This window comes from Herpailurus yagouaroundi, unplaced genomic scaffold (genome assembly GCF_014898765.1).
Source record: "Herpailurus yagouaroundi ecotype Mexico unplaced genomic scaffold, PumYag 140, whole genome shotgun sequence".
NCBI classification, from domain to species: Eukaryota; Metazoa; Chordata; class Mammalia; order Carnivora; family Felidae; genus Herpailurus; species Herpailurus yagouaroundi.
Window position 1 is genome coordinate 92,571,254 of NW_024412395.1, and position 18,742 is coordinate 92,589,995.

The 18,742-nt window shown below is 37.0% G+C and overlaps 1 protein-coding gene across 2 annotated transcripts in view; it reads right to left on the reverse strand.

Annotated features, from left to right (window-relative positions):
* Positions 1-2,099: 2,099 nt before the first annotated feature.
* ABCA12 (ATP binding cassette subfamily A member 12) overlaps positions 2,100-18,742 on the reverse strand; it is a 279,848-nt gene continuing 263,205 nt past the window's right edge. For both annotated transcript variants that reach the window (XM_040476160.1, XM_040476159.1), the window contains 10 exons: positions 17,625-17,878; positions 15,607-15,811; positions 14,361-14,470; positions 13,942-14,083; positions 12,606-12,740; positions 10,608-10,711; positions 9,087-9,179; positions 7,911-8,016; positions 5,063-5,200; positions 2,100-3,287 (listed from right to left, as the gene is read on the reverse strand). In XM_040476160.1, the coding sequence (XP_040332094.1) occupies positions 3,180-3,287; positions 5,063-5,200; positions 7,911-8,016; positions 9,087-9,179; positions 10,608-10,711; positions 12,606-12,740; positions 13,942-14,083; positions 14,361-14,470; positions 15,607-15,811; positions 17,625-17,878 (1,395 nt within the window). In that variant the 3' untranslated portion in view covers positions 2,100-3,179. The remainder of the gene's footprint in view (positions 3,288-5,062; positions 5,201-7,910; positions 8,017-9,086; positions 9,180-10,607; positions 10,712-12,605; positions 12,741-13,941; positions 14,084-14,360; positions 14,471-15,606; positions 15,812-17,624; positions 17,879-18,742) is intronic.

Below are 18,742 nucleotides of genomic sequence, written 5' to 3' on the forward strand. Positions count from 1 at the left end.
GCTGACCACTTTCCCCAACACCATTTCCTGAAGAGACTGTCATTTCCCCATTATTCTTTCTTTCTCTATCAAAGATTAACTAACCATGTAATTATTGGTTTCTTTCTGCGTTTTCTATGTTCTATTAATCTATGTGTCTATTTCTGTGACAGTAACATACTGTTTTGATTAGTACAGCTTTGTAATATACCTTGATGTCCAGAACTGTGATGCTTCCAGCTTTGCTTTTCTTATTTATTCAAGGTTGCTTTTGTGGTTCCATATAAACTTTAGGATCGTTTGTCATAGCTCTGTGAAAAATGCTGGTGGTATTATGATAGGGATTGCATTAAATCTGCAGATTTCTTTAGGTAGTATAGACATTTTATTTAACAATATTTGTTCTTTCAACCCATGAGCATGGAATATCTTTCCATTTTTTGTGTTATCTTCAATTTCTTTCATAGTGTTTTATAGCTTTCAGAGTACATGTCTTTCTCTCTTTGGTTAGGCTTATTCCTAGGTATCTTATTATTTTTAGTGCAATTTTAAATGGGATTGTTTTAATTTCTCTTTATACTGCTTCATTATTAGTGTATAGACATGCGACAAGTTTCTACACATTGATTTTGTATTATATACTTTACTGAATTCATTTATCAGTTCTAGTAGTTTTGGGGTGGAGTCTGTCAGGTTTTCTATGTATATAGTATCACGTTATCTGCAAATAGTGAAAATTTTACTTCTTCCTTACCAATTTGCATGCTTTTATTTCTTTTTCCTGCCTGATTGCTGTGGCTAGGACTTCTAGTACTATGTTGAATAAAAGTGCTGACAGTGGACATCCTTGACTTCTTCATGACTTTTGGAGGAAAGCTCTTAGTTTTTCCCCATTGAAGATGATGGTCACTGTGGGGTTTTCATAGCTTTTATTATGTTGAGGTATGTTGCCTCTAAACCTACCTTGTTGAGAGCTTTTATCATGAATGGATGTTGTACTTTCTCAAATGCTTTTTCTGCATCTATTGAAATTATCATATCGTCTTTATCCTTTCTCTTATTGATATATCATGTTAATTGATTTGTGAATATTGAACCACCCTTGCATCCATACAATAAATCCCACTTGATAGTGGTGAATGTTTTTTCTAATGTATTGTTGGATTCTGTTCTGCACCTCTTTCCAAGAGGACATCAACCCATTCTATCCTCAGTTTTTACCAGACCTCTATTTGTAAGTGTGGCTGACTTTAATGAAGATTTAGGAGTCATGAGGAGAGTCTGTAGCATGGTTTGTACAGCAAATGAATGTGAAAACATTATTTGGATATTCATGGTTTTAAAAGTCCATTCTATCACTTCACCTTCTCACTGGACTTTCATCTCTTTAAGACTCAGCTTTCCCTGCTTTCTCCTTCCTCCACTCCTTTCTTTGCCCTTTGCTTCCCTTCCTACCATCGCTCAGAAGCAACCAACCAGCTAACCGACCAACTGCCATCACCACAATAACAAACACAGTGAACAATAAACAAATCCTTTTATTCTTTCATGGAGCCTGACCACCTTTTTTTGTCATTTGGGCTTCTGAAGATATCCATGTTCTCAGAGTTACAACTTCTACTCCAAAAGGCTTATGTATATATTATACTCAATACAGTGTTTTTCTATCCTAAGAGAAATTCTGTTGCCATCTGTTAAGATGTGTATTTTTAGTCTGGGTATATTACAAATTAGGATGCATACTCTGACAGAAAAGTAGGAAGTATAATAAAGTACAGTATTAAAACAGAGGGACTGGATTTAAACTGAGGAAGTAGAAAAGGAAAGCTTCTCTGAGAAAGAATAGCATGTCTCAAGACTATTAGCATAGTCTAGCGACAAGGAGGGAAGAGCATTTAGAGTAGGGGGTCTGGAGATGGGAAAGAGTTTGGTACATTGGAAAAACTGAAAAGAGGCCAGCATGGCTATACCCTAAAGAAGAAGAAGAGAAAGAAAGGGATGAAGGTGGAGAGGTAAGCATGGACTGATCACGTGGGACCTTGTAGGCCACATGACTCCAATTTTTAGCTTCCAGAATCTTCCCTAACAAATGAAATGGCTTCATGAAATTTTTTTTTTAACTTTGAGTTTATTGGTTTTTGAAACCGATACAATTGTGCCAAAGCTGGCAAATGTGTACGCACGCACACACGCACACACACACACACACACACACACAATTGTTACATAAAACACCTTCCCCGAGGGCTATATAATTTGGCATTATTATGAAGTCTATCCTATATAGCCATACGCATGATTCTGGGTCAGCCCGGGTGATTAGCTGAAAATTATCTCCATATTCATTTTCTCTCCACAGGAATGTTTCTTGCAGAGAGACCCACAATATGAGGGTTTCCCTAAGAGCTTAAAAAAATGTTGCCTGCCAGCAGCACATGAATTTTCTATCAGTTTCTAGGATTTGGGTCTGTTCAGCTGACACACCCATTTCCCCCGAAGAACAAGTAGCTCTTCCTCTGCCCAGGGCCTTAAGTATTAAGGACCAGCAGGAATAAATCTGAGTTCTGTTTACCACCAGGGTAAACTGCCCTCCTATGGCATTCTTGTGGAAAGGCACTTTTCTGGGGTTTAGTATACCCCCACATATTTATAGGCACTGAAAATGACATATATACCTTGCAGACATTGTGCCCACTGCTTACTGCCAGTATTAATCTGCATCCAATGATGATTCTCATTCTGTTATTTTCTGGAAATAAATTATTTTGTTTGTTCTCTCAATTCTACCTACCCCAAACTATCTTACTCTTCTGCTCCATTCTTACTTTTCACCTAGTAATAACCACACTTTTTCAGCTTTTTATTGAAAGTAATAAATTAAGACGTTTATCTTCAAGCGGTTTCACCTCGCGTAGTCATCGCCAACACATACATTAGCACGCTCACAGTACTGAGTGTTCCGGAATTCATTTCAGTAGCAACAACATTCACTGACCTTAAAAAAAAAAAAAAAAAACACAAACAAAAAACAAAAAAACCACCTTTCCACTTACAGTTACTTGCTAGTCTTACACACAATTGTACCTTCCACACAGTATAATACTTTAAAATGAAGATAGTTTGAGGAAGCAGTATCTTCAGCGGCTCTTCCTTAAAAGGAAGCCACAGGCCACTTGCTGAGATTGGCTTTGCTGGAGGCACTAAGATTCCATCCGGTCATCCTGGGAGTCAACACTTATGGTGGAGCCTTGGCTACTGGCATCAGCACTTTCATAGGACTTTTGATCTTTGGCAAAGTTGATGAAAACCTGATTTTTCAAGGGAAATAAAGCCATTACTGCTTGGTAAGCGAAAGGAAGAAATAAGGTTAATGTACACACACACACACACACACACACACACACACACACACAGAGTGAAAGAGAAAATAAGAAAACTAGATAGTTTACAGACATGTCCACACATATATACACACTCTCACTAGCAGTCCTTTTACATACTCAAATTTAACTGGGCTTTGAAAATAAAACCCATATCTACAACTATAATCATAATATAAATCTGAAGCTATAGTTGAGTATCTATAACCACATATCTGTATTTATATGATCTACATTAACATCTCTATCAAGAATAATACAGGAACCCAAGCCAAACCATTATCAAATGTTTATGAGATGATGTTGAGAGAAATTTCACTAGTTTCAAGGGTTAATATACTAAAACAAAATTTGTAAAGAAAGCCCACATTAACTTTATGGTCAGTAAGCCAGTTATTTAATTTTTTTTTAATGTTTGTTTATTTTTGAGAGAGGCAGAGCGTGAGCAGGGGGAGGGGCAGAGAGACAGAGGGAGACACAGAATCTGAAGCAGGCTCCAGGCTCTGAAATGTCAGCACAGAGCTGGACGCAGGGCTCGAACTCAGAACTGTGAGATCATGACCTGAGCTGAAGTCAGACGCTTAACTGACTGGGCCACTCAGGTGCCCTAGTAAGCCAGTATTTAACAGGCAGACTTTTATTACTTGGTTTAAAATCATTAAGTCTGTTAGTCATAGATTCCTCCAGAAACTATTGATATTTTGTGTCTGACATGGTCATGGTAGTTGATTATAAGTCAAAGGCTAAATTTTCTGGGTCAGTAAAGTCATAATTTCCTGAAGGCCCCATAAAAAATTTTCCATAAAATGCAACACTCTGAGGCCCCTGAGGCTTAATGTTCAGACCCGTTGTGAAGGTAGATGCAATGAACTGTTCTATATATCAGCTTGGTAGAGCTGTACGAAATTAACACCACACAGAGATGGTGAAGAATGACCACAAAGGCTCTAGTTACTGAATACAAAGAAATTAAGAGATGATATGAGTAAAACAAAAAATTCTACATTTACCACTTTGGTTGCATGATTCTAGGAGATCTAAAGGTCTGATACCAAATTCTCTTTATGCTGTGCTAACCCCGGGAGCCAGTCAATAGAAATGTTATTTAAGAAACCTACTGAAAAGGGGGAAAAAGACAGAAACTTATCAAGGATAAAGTAAGGAAAGTGTTAACATCTATTTGTTTTATAGGTGAAAATACCACTTTGTTGCTTTACATACTCATATAACCTAATGGATATAAGTGTCTTATAGTAAGGAAACGTCTTCTTTTCTCCATTAAAAAATAGTTCATGCTTTTCACACTTTTTTTGAACATCCCAAAAAGTAGGTAGAGTTAAATTAAGCTGGGGTGCCTGGGTGGCTCAGTCAGTTAAGCATCTGACTCTAGATTTCGGCTCAGGTCATGATCTCACTGTGGTGGGATCGAGGCCCATGTGGGTCTCTGTGCTGATGGTGCAGAGCCTGCTTGGGATTCTCTGTTCCCTTCTCTCTACCACTCCCCGACTCGTGCCATCTCTCTTTCTTTCTCTCTAAAAGATAAACATTTTTTAAAAAAGAAATAAATTAAGCTAAGTTTTTCAGGTGTAAGCTTAGATATTGCTTCAATTAAAAACAAACTGAATGGTATTAAAAAGAAATAACCAGAATGTGTAATAATTACTATGTGACATTATACACTTGGATAGTGGTATCCAGCTTACCTCTTCCAGGGTCGTTTGACTCACTAAGAAATTTGTGATATTTAAAGCAGTCTTGTTGGTTTCTAGCAGATCAAAAATGTTTGCCACTCCTCCTGCCGTGACAGGCACATGGTATTCTAGCATGCTGAGGTGCTGATCCTGTGGAAACCGAGGGAAACAATTTATTCTGCAATGTCAGGTCATACTGAGTTGACGAGACATAACTTGACCAAGAGCTAAGGAAAATACTGAAATGCATTCCATTGACAATGATGCAACAGTATAAAGTGATGGCTGTATTTTGAAACTAACAACCTGCAAAGAGATGAAAAGTTTTATGAATGTCAAAGAGGAAACAAATTACAAACCTAATGAATATTCCAAAGTAGTCTACATTCCTATGCACTTATAAAGTCATCACAGTCTTGCCTAGAAAAAATACTGTGAAATGGTATTTTAAATACTTTTTTAATGTTTGTTTATTTTTGAGAGACAGAGTACGAGCCAGGGAGGAGCAGAGAGAGAGGGAGACACAGAATCTGAAGCAGGCTCCAGGCTCCAAACTGTCAGCACAGAGTCCAACACAGGGCTTGAACCCATTAACCGTGAGATCAAGACCTGTGCCAAGGTCGGATGCTTAACCGACTGAGCCACCTAGGTGCTCTATGAAATGGTATATTAGAGGTCAGATTATGCTCAGCTCACATTAAGGCTTTTTTCAGGGATCACGTTTAGAATTTTTTTGTTTTGTTTTGTTATAATGTTAGAATTGTTCTAAAAGGCTGTGGATTAACTTCAATTTATATTGGCTAAAAATGCTAGATTTCAAAAGCATTGCATATGAAAAATCTCTTTCAAATATGCCACATTCTTTCTTAACTCACCTGGAAATTCTTTTCAATTTCTTCATTAGTCCATAGTATCACCATCTACTTATAATCTATTCTTGTTTTCTTAGAGCATCTTTAACATTTTGCTTTTCTACATATTTAATAGTCAGCATATCCTTTTTATTTTTCCTCTACAATGACTCTTAAATTTAAACCTTTCCTCTCTATTTGCACCATCAATGTTATTAACCTGATGTTCCCCACTCCATATCTAAGCAACTGTTACAGCCTCTTCTGTGGCCTGGAAACTGCATACATTCATACATTCTGGCACAAAGCAGCTAGGATAATCTTTCCTAAGCACTATTTGATCAAGAATCTACCCCTGCAACCTATATGGATCATGACTGTGTATTTCACCTGGTATTCAAGACATGTTACTGGAAACCCCTCCTCTTCTCACTCCTGTGCTCACTGCCTACCCCCTCTTATTAACCTGTGCATGCATCACGCCTGTTACCACAATCAGGCTATCTTACTTATTTTTATTCCCAAAATGTTGCTTTTGCTATTTCCCTTCTAGAGATCTAGAAACCACCACATACTCATAAAGAATGGTCTGTTTAGAAAGAAATGAGACTTTTGTGATCACTGCATTTGCTTTTTGTAGCCCCGGCCCCACAAGGAACAGACCAGGGTGAATGTAATCTCATCACTCAGTGAATAAACACAGATTTCAACTCAGAAATTCACCAAAAGGAAAAGCACTATGACCAACATGATTTGTGCAAAGTGTCCTTTAATTTTTAAATTTGATTTTAATTTAGATGGTTGAAAATAGACTTTGATAAGAATTGTAAAAGCCATTGTTTCCTGAAGAAGTTAGCCAAGGTTTGGGAGGTCCAAGCAAAGGTATTTTATAGAGATAAAGAATTATTTTAAAAAATGCACTCTATTTTACTATCTACAATCATGTCACATTACTATGGTGCCTTATAGTTTATGAAGTAGCTTTGTGCACATTTTATCATTTATTTCTCGCACCAATTCTGTGAAGTAGATGTCATTATGCCTATTTCACAAAGGAGAAAAATGAGGTTCAGAGACTTTAAATGTCTTGCTGGAAGTCACACAGGGAGAGCTGGATTTTGGTCCATCTTTCACCATTTCTTTCCACCTTTACACGCCTGATTTCTATTAAAAACACTGGCTATAACTACATCTTGTACAAACTACCTACACATCAAAATGTTATAAGGATAGCTGTTTTGTCATGTGCATTTATTTAAATATGTACTATATGAGATACATACACATATATCTGTGCCTGTCCATCCTGTGGGTATGTATATATAACATGAGATTAATTGAATAATGTTTCAACTAGTGTGGGACTTAAGAACTTGATTTCCAAGCAGTTCAAATCATTGTGGGCTTATTTTCCAAATGAGAGGAACAAAGAAGATAATCTTTTCCAGCTGTGACATTCTGGAACTTTGTAATTGTTTTTTTTCTAAGAAGAAATGTTCTTGGTCATATAGTATCTGTCTTCCCTCAGTCCCTTAACATATATAACTAGTAAACTCTGTGTATACAACTTAAAAACTAATAGTATGGTCATAAAGCCTCTGTGAGAAACAAATAAATGAAGATATATATATATATATATATATATATATACACACACACATATGGACTACATTTTATGTATGTATGTATGCGCTTATGTTAATGCAAGCTGTCTACACCCAATGTGGGGCTTGAAGTAATAAACCTGAGATCAAGACTGACATGCTCCACAGAATGAGCCAGCCAGTTGCCCCAGGACTACATTACTTTTAAATAGCTACAAAATTATATAATTAATTTGAGGATTCTATTTGTTCATAGTAAATATGTTTCAGAGTGTCTTATGTATCTTGAACTAATAAGTGTATTAATAGTAAAGCCACAGTCAACTTAAAAAAGGCAAACATCCGTATGAGATTATGACTACCAAAACCAGTCAAGACTAAGAGGTAGGACAATTTCTTACTTACTTTTAAGTATGTTTTTGGAAAGTGCAGTTGCATAAACCTTGTGAGGGCCTCCATGCTCACTTTGGTATTCTTCAAGTGAACCTTGACAGTAAATCCTCTTCCAAACCTAGAAAGAATGTGTGGAATGTGATATGAGTTACATTTCGCTGAAATAGCTCCCCTGGAATTCTAGGTAATGAAACAGGACCCAAGCTGACCATGATAGCCCCTTTACTTATATAAAGACTGTCATTTTGCCATAAAAGTTCAGGGTATGTTGCAACTGGAAATAGTGCACTGCCATTATTTTTTATTTAGTTCTACCACTATCCAAAGTCACACTCCTTGGACAAAAGCTGCATTAGAAAGAAAACATAAAATCTTGGCTTTCTTTGACATGGATGAATTGGCAATTGATGTCAATATCTGGGGTTAAATACTTTCTAATTTAAAGCAGACAGGTCTTAAAGGGCAAGTCTTTGGAGATCTGGTGTCAAAAGTAAGCATTAAAGTTATTGAGGTTTTAAAAATGAATAATAAATCAATATGCTAACTAACTGTTTGCCCAAATATAGACTTTATAAACAAGTCACAACAGACTCTGGGAACAATGTATATGGCGTCTTTTGCCCTTTTTTGCTTACCTTGGTTAATGCTATCTTATAAGAAAACCAAGTTGTACAAATAAAATTATAAAGTTAACACCCTGAAGTTTGGAGATTAACATGAATACGTGTAAGTGCATATGCATTCTGGCAAATGTAAAATTTTAATTTAATTTTAATTTGGTCATATGATATTTATGCACGTTTCCCCAGTGTATTCTTGATTAAACGTTTTGAATGCAGTAAAAATGTTAAATAGTTTACTGAAAGCCTGTGCAAATGGAAAATGAACACGTTAGATAAAAACCTATGCCTTCATGTACTTGGGAAGGTCTAATTTCTTCTTGAGTAAACTCTTAGAAACTGCCTTCTGAGAGTTATTTTTGTCGTAGTTGTTTTTAAGACCTAAGTAAGATAATTTTAAGACCTTCGGTAAGATAATTTAACTTTAAGGTGAACTGATGATCAACTTTTTCTTTCCAGTTTTACTACTCATTACAGGATAGGCTGCTGAGTAATCCTACAAAGTAAGGACAGTACTGTTAGATGTACTTCCCCACATCAAATGTCAAACAATGCCATTGTTCTTCACCTGCTCTTTATATGCTGCAAAGATCCAATGCACTGGAACCTTCCATTCACCATAATGGCCAACCTGGTACAGAGAGCCTCACATTCTTCCATGCTGAAAGACAGAATCACATCAGAATTCTGGGCACAGAGAAGTGCTCATAAGCATAAGCTGAGCTGTTTCATTATGGCACCTTGGAAATACTATTTTAGTTCCTTAAGATGTCTTTTCCCTTGAAGGACACACAAAATACATTTTAAAATATAAATTAAATGTCTTCACATAGGGTTTATTACTCTTTATTCTCCAGCTTCAAGCTATCTCTCTCACCTGGAATGCCCTCTCATCAAATGCAGCATTTCTTTCAACCTCTTTTAAGCTTAGGCTCAAGACCTACATTTCCTGAGAAATGTTTCCAAAATAATCCTGAGCTTTTTTCATGATGTTTCATATTCCATATTCAGTTGACTTTTATGCTTTTTTATTTATAACTAGTTAACCTATACTTGATTATATAATCTCTCATTTCTAGAACTGTGTTAACTGGTAGAGATCCTCTCCAATTCCTACAAAAGTGAATGGTAATGAAAAGACTGGTTTCAGAACACATAGTGCATGGGGCATAGCTAGAATATGAAAAAAGTCTCTTAATTATAAACTAATCTAGAACTTTTCCTACTATGAGAATTGCAGGGAAGAGATCACTTTAATACATGGCTAACCTTATAAAAAAGGCACAGATAAAATGCTTCAGCAGCATTTTTATTTCCTTGATTGGAAAGGTCTATTTCATGGAGGAGGACTGGGAGATTAGAATTTGTATTTTTGGCGGCACTTGGGTGGCTCAGTCAGTTGGGCATCTGACTCTTGATTTTAGCTCAGGTCATGATCTCACGGTTCGTGGGATCGAGCCCCGCGTCCGGCTCCAAGCTGACAATATGTAGTCTACTTGGGATTCTCTCTCTCCCTCTCCCTCTGCTCCTCTCCCACTCATTCATGTGCTCTCTCTTTCTTTCTCTCAAAATAAATAAACATTAAAAAGAAAGAATTTTGATTTTGTGAAAAGACAGTTTCAGGTAGAAAGCACAGCCAAAGAGAGGGTGTGGTGATAAGGAAGGCAGTGAGTGTATGTGGAACCACTAGTCATTCAGATTGACTGAGAGGAGAGGGTGTCATAGGAGAAAAAAAAAGATAAAAATAAACCGGATATTTAGATGAAGCCAGACAACAAAAGGCCTTGTATACTATGGCTGAGGATGTTGAACTTTATGTGATAGGCAATAAGGAGTCCTAGTCAAATTAAGAGAGTCATAAGTCCCTCTCAATTCGAGAGAAATTTATTTTTAGAAAGACTGTCCTACTGGCCACAGGAGCTGGATTCTCACATGAAACCTGCCTGACTCTCCCCTGTGACCATAAACATAAAATACTTTATTTGGTTGTGGCAATTCATCACTAATATACATTACATAGGAATACCTCTTCCCATCTCTCATCCTAAAATGCTGTCAACGACTTCAGTGTTCCCCCCACTCAGTTTACCTGTGAGACGTGAGGATGACGGAACATTTATTCTGCACTTCTTCTGAAATGATCCTCCACAGGTGCCGTTTTGACTTAGGGTCCATCCCAGAGCTCGGCTCATCCTTAATAGAAAGTTACAGGGAAGATTTATCAAATTAATTAATATTTGATGAGGTCCTTTACATGAATCACTGCGTCTCACTTGCCTAGAACAGAAATCACTTTGCGAAGTCCTGTGACTAACTTGTTTTGTACTTAATAGGTTTCTTTCTGCTGCTGTCAGAAAGCTCAAAATTAACCATTTAAAATTGTCAATCTGTTTTAAAAAGTGCCTCAGTGAAGTTGACACCCTGTTACTTTACACTTGTCTCATATTTCTTTGGAAAAAAAAATCTGGTTCAATTACTGACAAAGCAGAGTTTCTGCATTTAATACTACATTGTCACATGTATATTTGAAGCTACATCAACAAGACTGCTACCTTGCTCCTGATAGCAGAATTGTGGCATGAGGAATAATACGGCATGTGTCGCACAGAGAACACAACCTGATTTTCCAGTTAATATGTTTGAGGTAGATTTTAAATTCTATGCTACTAATTGAAATTTAATACTCTTTAGAGAAATTAAAATAAGATTTGTAGAAATTGTCAAGTAGAAAATATAAATCATATTTAAAATAAATGTTTCGAAAAATTGTTCAGACGTAAGATGCAAAATGTACAAAAATGAATGACCTAAACAAAGAATACTAGATCCTAAGAGATGGTTAAAGTAGCAAGTTCTAGGTCAAGATTAGGTGATAATTAAAGATATGAATTTGCAGTGGAAAACATCCACATAGGATCATCTGAGGCTTGTATTTATAGTAAGAGGCTAAAGAAAGGAATGGATATTGATTTGGGCAAACAGTAAAGGATATCTTCTCATTGCCCCTGTTTTTGAAGATGATAGCATAGATGGCCGATGCATATGGAAGAAAATATAATAGCTTTCTCTCACAGCCTGTATTTCAGTTCAGCTCATTAATATATAACCTTTGCATAGCACTTTCAAATGTTTTAAAGTAATTTACATCCATTATTTCACAGGGGTACCTAAGGATTGTTTTGTTTAATTTAGGGGACACTTAGACAATAAAATTCCACCATAAGCATCAATTGGCAGGGAGGTAATGTGCTATAAGCTTCTGGTATTATAGAAAGGTAGGTTGTGTATCACTCTCGCTGGGCAGTTTAAACGATTTGGTCTCTGTCTGACTGAATCCCCAGAATAACGTGGTGATTTGTAACTGAATTCGTATTGCATATGGTTAAAGCTCTTGTGAAGTTTGGAGCTCCTTGAATGAAGGGGAGCTTCCAAAATAAGGACAAGTTCATTTCTCGGTAATAAACACCTCCACAATGTTTGGTGCGAAGAGCAAGCAGGATGCCACGTCACCTCTACGTGAACTTTGTATTTCCAGGTGACGAATTTAATTTTCCAGCTCCTAACCGAACTATAAATGTGAAGTGCATCTCTTGCCTCCAAAAAATTCAAACAGAATAGGAAGGCATATTGTCAATCACATCCCAAACTAGGTAACGTGTATTTTTAAGTCACGAGGAAATGAAATTTTAGCACAACATGTTGCCCTAAAATGTGTCTCTCCTCTTTAGTAGAAGTTGGAAAATATGTTGGTTCATCTGACGAGTTACTAACAGAACAGATTTCTTCAATAATGGGTAATCAAATTCTCCCATATTTTGTAACTTTACTTACTCATTAGCATATCCTGAATTTGGTTTGGCTACTTCCTGTTCCCATGACAAGTGTCTCTTCTGAAACAGACTGAGCCATAGCTCTTTGCTGACATAAATTCCCTTGAGGAGACAGCGTATGTAAAGTGTTTTGCAAAATAACCAGCACATTGTGAGACTTCACCAAAGGTTTATGGCAACAACGATAGTAACATGTTGCACATACTACTGGACATGTGATTCTAATGTAGTAGCCTTTTCCACAACAGTCCTCTTACCAGCAGCAAAATGGAAGGTTTCCCTATCAAGGCCAGTGCGGTGGATAATTTTCTTTTTGTGCCGTAACTGCACAGCGATGTAGCCCTGTCCTTGTAGGGCATCAGGTGAAGTCTCCTAAGGAGTTTATGAACAGTCTGTGGGTGGAAAACAGGAGTTAGAGGAAAAGATGCTTATGAAAGAAAGTTCTATAATGAAGAAATACATACCTGAAAAAAATTCAAACATTTAAACCAGCATAGATTTTATTCTTACTTTTTTTTAATTAATTTTTAAAGTTTATTTATTTATTTTGAGAGAGACACAGATAGCATGAGTGGGGGAGGGCAGAGAGGGAGGGAGAGAGAGAATCCCAAGCAGGCTCCGTGCTGCCAGCACAGAACCCGATGCAGGGCTCCAACCCATGAAGCTGTGGGAGATCATGACCTGACCCGAAACCCAGAGTGGAGGCTTAACTGACTGAGCCACCCAGGTGCCCTATTTTTACTTTTAAAGATCCACCTACAAATGAAAATTATTTAAAGAGATGAAAACGATTCTGTGGAGGCTCATTTTCAAATGAGATTTTCCCCTGTGTATGTGTGTGTGTTTACAGTTGCAGATTGTACTTTCTGCAGGATTTCTTTATAAAACTTAAAAGAGCTAAAACAGAACATGACCCTTCACAAGGCAGGTTTCTCATTGACTGTCCTCACTGTTCTTTCTTCTTACTGGGGGAGCAAGTTGTCACAAAGGCTTCTTGTCTATTTAAAACTGACCCAGTATCAAAACTTTAGCACATTAACTTAGGAATCATGGGTTCCTGAGGCTATTTCTGTTGTTAAACAGCTCTGGTAAATAGAGGGATCCTAGGAGGATTTCCACAGGTCCTTGGGGTTGCAGAAATAGAGGAGAGACTGCCCTAAGGGTTAGTCATTCCATCAAAAAGGCAAATGATTGCCATGAAGCACAAGACCACATTTAAAAAATCAAAATGGAAGCTATTCTATTTTATGTGGGCAGTTTGCAGGGAATTGCGTGTTTCAAAACTTATCTAAAGACTAAAGGATGTGCAGACCAACCCATGCTCAAGCCAGAGCCTAAGGCAAGTGTGATCCTTTACTTGATAGTTCTTGAAAGGTAACTGAACAAGCACAGGTCAAGGAGCTTCTGAAGCTGAGTTCATAGGTGTATATATGATGTGCAAAATTAAGCTAAGACTGCCCAAACTGTCAGTGACAGGAGGAAAATGCCCTAGTTTTTCAGATGTCAACTTAGTCTTGAGAGTTGGGGTTGCGGCGGGGGGAGCTGAAACAATAATGGTTTTCAAATGAACTAGTTTTTCACACTCATACTCACTTCCTTAATATCTTTTTCTGGAATTCCATGTATCCTCGCGTAGAAATACAAATGTTCTTCCACTGACACCAGGTCGTCTAAGGCATCTTCCTGAGGGCAGTATCCAACTAATGAGCTGTGTGAGTCAACATGACCCAGAGATCTGCATTGAGAGAAGTGAAGATACAGGGTTTCAAAAGGTATGTCCCTTCTAGTCCCCAAAAGTTGGGAAGGCAGCTCTACTTTGGTCATGGAGATTTGTGATTCTAATAAAAAGAGGTAAAATAACCCCACCATCATATCACACACATAAAGTTTTAAAAATTAGGGAACAAAATAGCTGTTTCTCCCCTAGGGATGTAATACTATATCTACAAAATAACAAAGCGTTCATTTTAATTATGTTGTGCTTGATAAGTTGAAGCCATGGTTTCCCATACCCAGTTTTATTTCTGATCAGAATGTTTCCACTTGAAGGAATTATGTCTCCTGTCAGCATCTTGAAGATAGTTGTCTTTCCTGCTCCATTCACCCCAAGAAGGCCAAAGCACTGGTTTGGGAGAGGGAAAAAAAGATGTAAATCTTAATCCAAACCAGACATGTTACTATTACACCTGTTTCCTCTTTTTCCCTGGATGAAATAAATTCCAAAGAAAAATAAGTTCCTGGAATTATTCATGGATATTGTAGTGTTCTTCTGGCATTTGATAAAACTTTCTCTTTTACAACAAATATCTTTTTTTTTCCTTTAACCATCTGAACATTTGTATAGATACACAGGACTTGTTTTACATATTATATTATCTGCGTGACATGATAAAATATTCCATAAGTAAGATACGCTAACTTGACAAAGTAATTATATTTATAGGTTTCACATTATTCACACAAAATCACTACTGAATAAGCCACTGAAGCAATAATTTCTTTATGCTGTTGAATGGATTGGATGCATGTGGTTTGCAGCTCTCCTCAAAAAAACTAAGGGAAATGCCCACATTTTCTCTTTCTTTTCAAAGCTGGCTTAATATTTCTTCTAGAAAAATGGCAAGAATAAATATGAATGCAGTTCTAGGACCTTGCTTCTTTTTTTATTAAAAACAACTTTCTAATGCATATTTATTTTTGAGAGAGGTAGAGAGAGAGCTTGAGCAGAGGAGGGGCTGAGAGAGGAGACAGAGGATCCAAAGCAGGCTCCAGGCTCCACACAGACAGCAGAGAGCTCAATGCACCACCTGAACCCACAAACCGTGAGATAATGACCTGAGCCAAAGTCAGACGTTTAACCACCCAAGTCAGATGCTTAACCCACTGAGCCACCCAGGCACCCCTAGGATCTCACTTCTGACAACAGATCTCTTCATGCTGTCTTTCACAGGGAGCTGAAAACTGAAAGTTGAAGACAGCGCCTTGCACGGGCTTCTTGACTGAAAGTCCAGCCCAGGGAGGACAGTAGGTAGCATGGGCAGGGGCTCAGAACTAGGTGTGTGGTGAATCCTCCCTGACGAGAGGGAAGACTTAGAGAGTAAGAAACAGAAGGATATGTGTACATTGTATACACAGAATCCATCAAGATATTCAGAGGTTGACTTCTACATTTCTAGAAAAAAAATAGGAAAGTTTAAAGATTTTTGTGACTTAACTTGCCAATATAAAGGACAGTTAGGAACAGAGCAAGTTCCTCACCTCCCCAGCGGGTATGCCAATGCTGATGTTGTTTACAGCTATAATCTTTTTGTGGATAAGTTGGTAGGTCTTTGTGAGACGATGGAGCTGGACCAGGTCAAATTCACTTGCGCCATTTTCCACTCTTAATCTCTCAGCTCGGACGTCTTCATCTTCGTCTATTGTCTCCACTACAGGAGACGAACTAAATTTTCTAAAGAAGAGTCTAAAAAAAAAAAAAGACCCAGTGATTTTGCATCAATGATTTTAAAGTGGCACAGCTCAATTTCAACATGTTTTAATGAATTCTCACTTCACTAAAAGCGTACAATCACACACTAGGCTTCAGATTTGTTATGCATTATGCTACTTAAGTTAAGAATTAGTACAAATGCTCTTCACCATATTCAGTGACATGAATGTCCCTCTATGTTCTGTTTATTGTGAATGTCTTACTTAGTATCTAGGCAATATATTAAGGTTATCAGCCCTGAAAGCAGTCTCAAACCCACATCAGTACCTTGCCTAACGTATGCTAAAGCAAACCAATCCAAACAAAATTTAAAAACCCAACAAATCAATTCAGGTCTTCTTCCCAATGTCCCTGTTTCTTTTAATGATATCCCCAGAGATTCTAACTGTGATGTTTTCTTTGAATCTTCCCCATTACAAAATCTACGCATGTAGTCAGTCTCCTAACACTGGAAATGCCTTGGAACACCCAGTCATCAATCGTGTTCTGTCTATTTCTATTACCATCAGAGGCTTTCACTGTTTCTCACTAAATTCTTCAAGAATTTCTAACTGTTCCAATATCTCTGATCCTCCATTCTAAACTGTATGAACTCCACAGAATCACATCTCCGAAAGCACCGTTTGACCATGTTGCTTTCTGGTCAAAACACTTATTGGACTATTATTTGTTTGTTGAAAAAGTCCAAATAATCTCTCTACCCAAGTATCCAATAGACTCCATAGTCTTCCAGCCACATGCTTGAGCTCCTACTATTTCGTTGCCTTTATTCTACATTCTAATCAAATTGTATTACTCATTTCTCAAATATACCCTAAGATTTTTTTCTCGGTCTTTGCTCTTGTCATTATTTTTATTACTATTAACTTAAGTTTTATTTTTCAATACGTGATACATGCACTCTATGTATTAAAATGGTACTGAAGAATATATAGTGAGAAGTAAGTTTCCTTCAACTCTATAGAGCTCTCCTCAGCAGGGCACCCATAGAGAGATAGTATATGCATATTATGTATAAATTATAGCTCTTTTCTAACTCAAATGATAATATACTTCACACAAAGTTTTGAACTTAGCATTTTTCACTCAATAAGTATTAGTAGTAATCCAAAATATTCCATACAGAACTGTATCAGTCTTTCTAATGCCCGCATAGTGTTTACCTATGAAAAAAATGTAAATTTGTATAATTTATTTAACCAGTCCATGAAGGACATTTAGGCTGTTTTCATTCTTTTGCTATTAAGAATGGTTGCGATGATGGATAACTTTATACATTCATAAATCTGCAAATGTGTGAGCATATCTGTAGGAAAAGAATCCTAGAAATGGAATAGTCAGGTCAATTGTATGCATATTTCTTTTTATTTAAGATTCCATTTTCTCCTTATTCAACCTTCTCCAAACCCATTGCTAATATGCTACTCACTCAGTCTTCTTTCTTCATTTCTACTTTCTAGCCATCCTTTAAACTCAACTCAAACACTACATCCTTTGTTTATGTATGCATTTTCTCTCCACCACTGAATCTTAATCTCTTTAAGGCTAACAATTGTGCTTCTTTAATTTTATTCTCTCACTCTACAATAATACTTGCAGACACAGAGTGAGGTGTGATAACTATTTACTGAATGGAATGAGTGGTGAATTATGTTACAATTTTTTTAAGTTTTTTTAGCACTATTTCCACGTTACTAATAGAAAGATTTAGATTATTGTTCCTTCCTAAATATTTTGAATTGAGTTCTATCATGCATGTCAAACACGATGTTTTCTTTTTATTTACCTGAGTTTCTTTATTAGCCATTCGTTGATTAAGAGCCGCAACAAAAAGAACATGGTGCCCTGAGAAACCAAAGCCACAAACATGGCACCTAGTTTATCCATCTCAAAGGTTTCACTTGGGTATTCCACTCCATATGCTTTTAAAAAGTCTAGGACCGACTGTTGTTGAGAAAGTTCAATCAAACCATAGCCAAAACAGAATTGTGGAAAAATCAGGAAAATACGCTTGAGGGTTTCAGAAATAAGTTCTAAAGTCTGAAATAAGAGAAAAAAAAAATGAAACTCAGTGTTAGACTTCTGACAAATTGACAAAAATTTAAAACTGATGTGAACAAATGTGATGTGGGCAAATATTAAAACTGGAGAAGTTTATCGAGATTGGCAATTATTTCCCATGTGTGTTGAATTTACATGTAAATATTTACTATAACCAAAACATGGAGATTTATTACTAAAATATAAGCAGAAAAGGTTTATCTTCTTTTTGAGATGATCTGAGGCATCAGGCCAAACCCTGGAGACAGAATCACTTCTAGCCCTGCCTTAGATCCTAGAAGTGTAGAAATAGCCAGGATGTTGGGGTCTGGTACAGGGTCTTGGTCACGCCTAGGTAAAGAAGGGATTTGGTACAGTGAAGTTTTAGAACTTTAGGTAATTCCTATTTGAAGAGGGGCTAAATGGTGAACTGAGATGAAGGAGAGACAACCTATCTACATGAGGAGCAAATGGCTTATTTTCATGTTATTCACACTTGGGCCAACCACTTACAACTCATGAATTGTCTTCTTCCTCCTGGAGTGTGCTTGTCTGTTCCTCAGTTCACGTAGTTTCCTCTCCATTCTTTCTCGTTCAATTGCCCAGCACTGTTCGTGCTTCCCTTCTCACTAACTGTAATTGTCAGCTTTGAATGGGAACTGATGCTCACAATGAAGTAGACTCTATCTAATACATGCTTGAAAGGGAACATATCAGGTTTGTTCTCTATGAATGTTCAACAAAAAAAACCACCCTTAACCAATAGTCACATAAGTGAGCCATTGTCCTTGTTCCTACCATATAACAATTAATGAATAAAAATGTCACTGGACCAATAGGTTCATGATTTTTATAGTGTTGTAC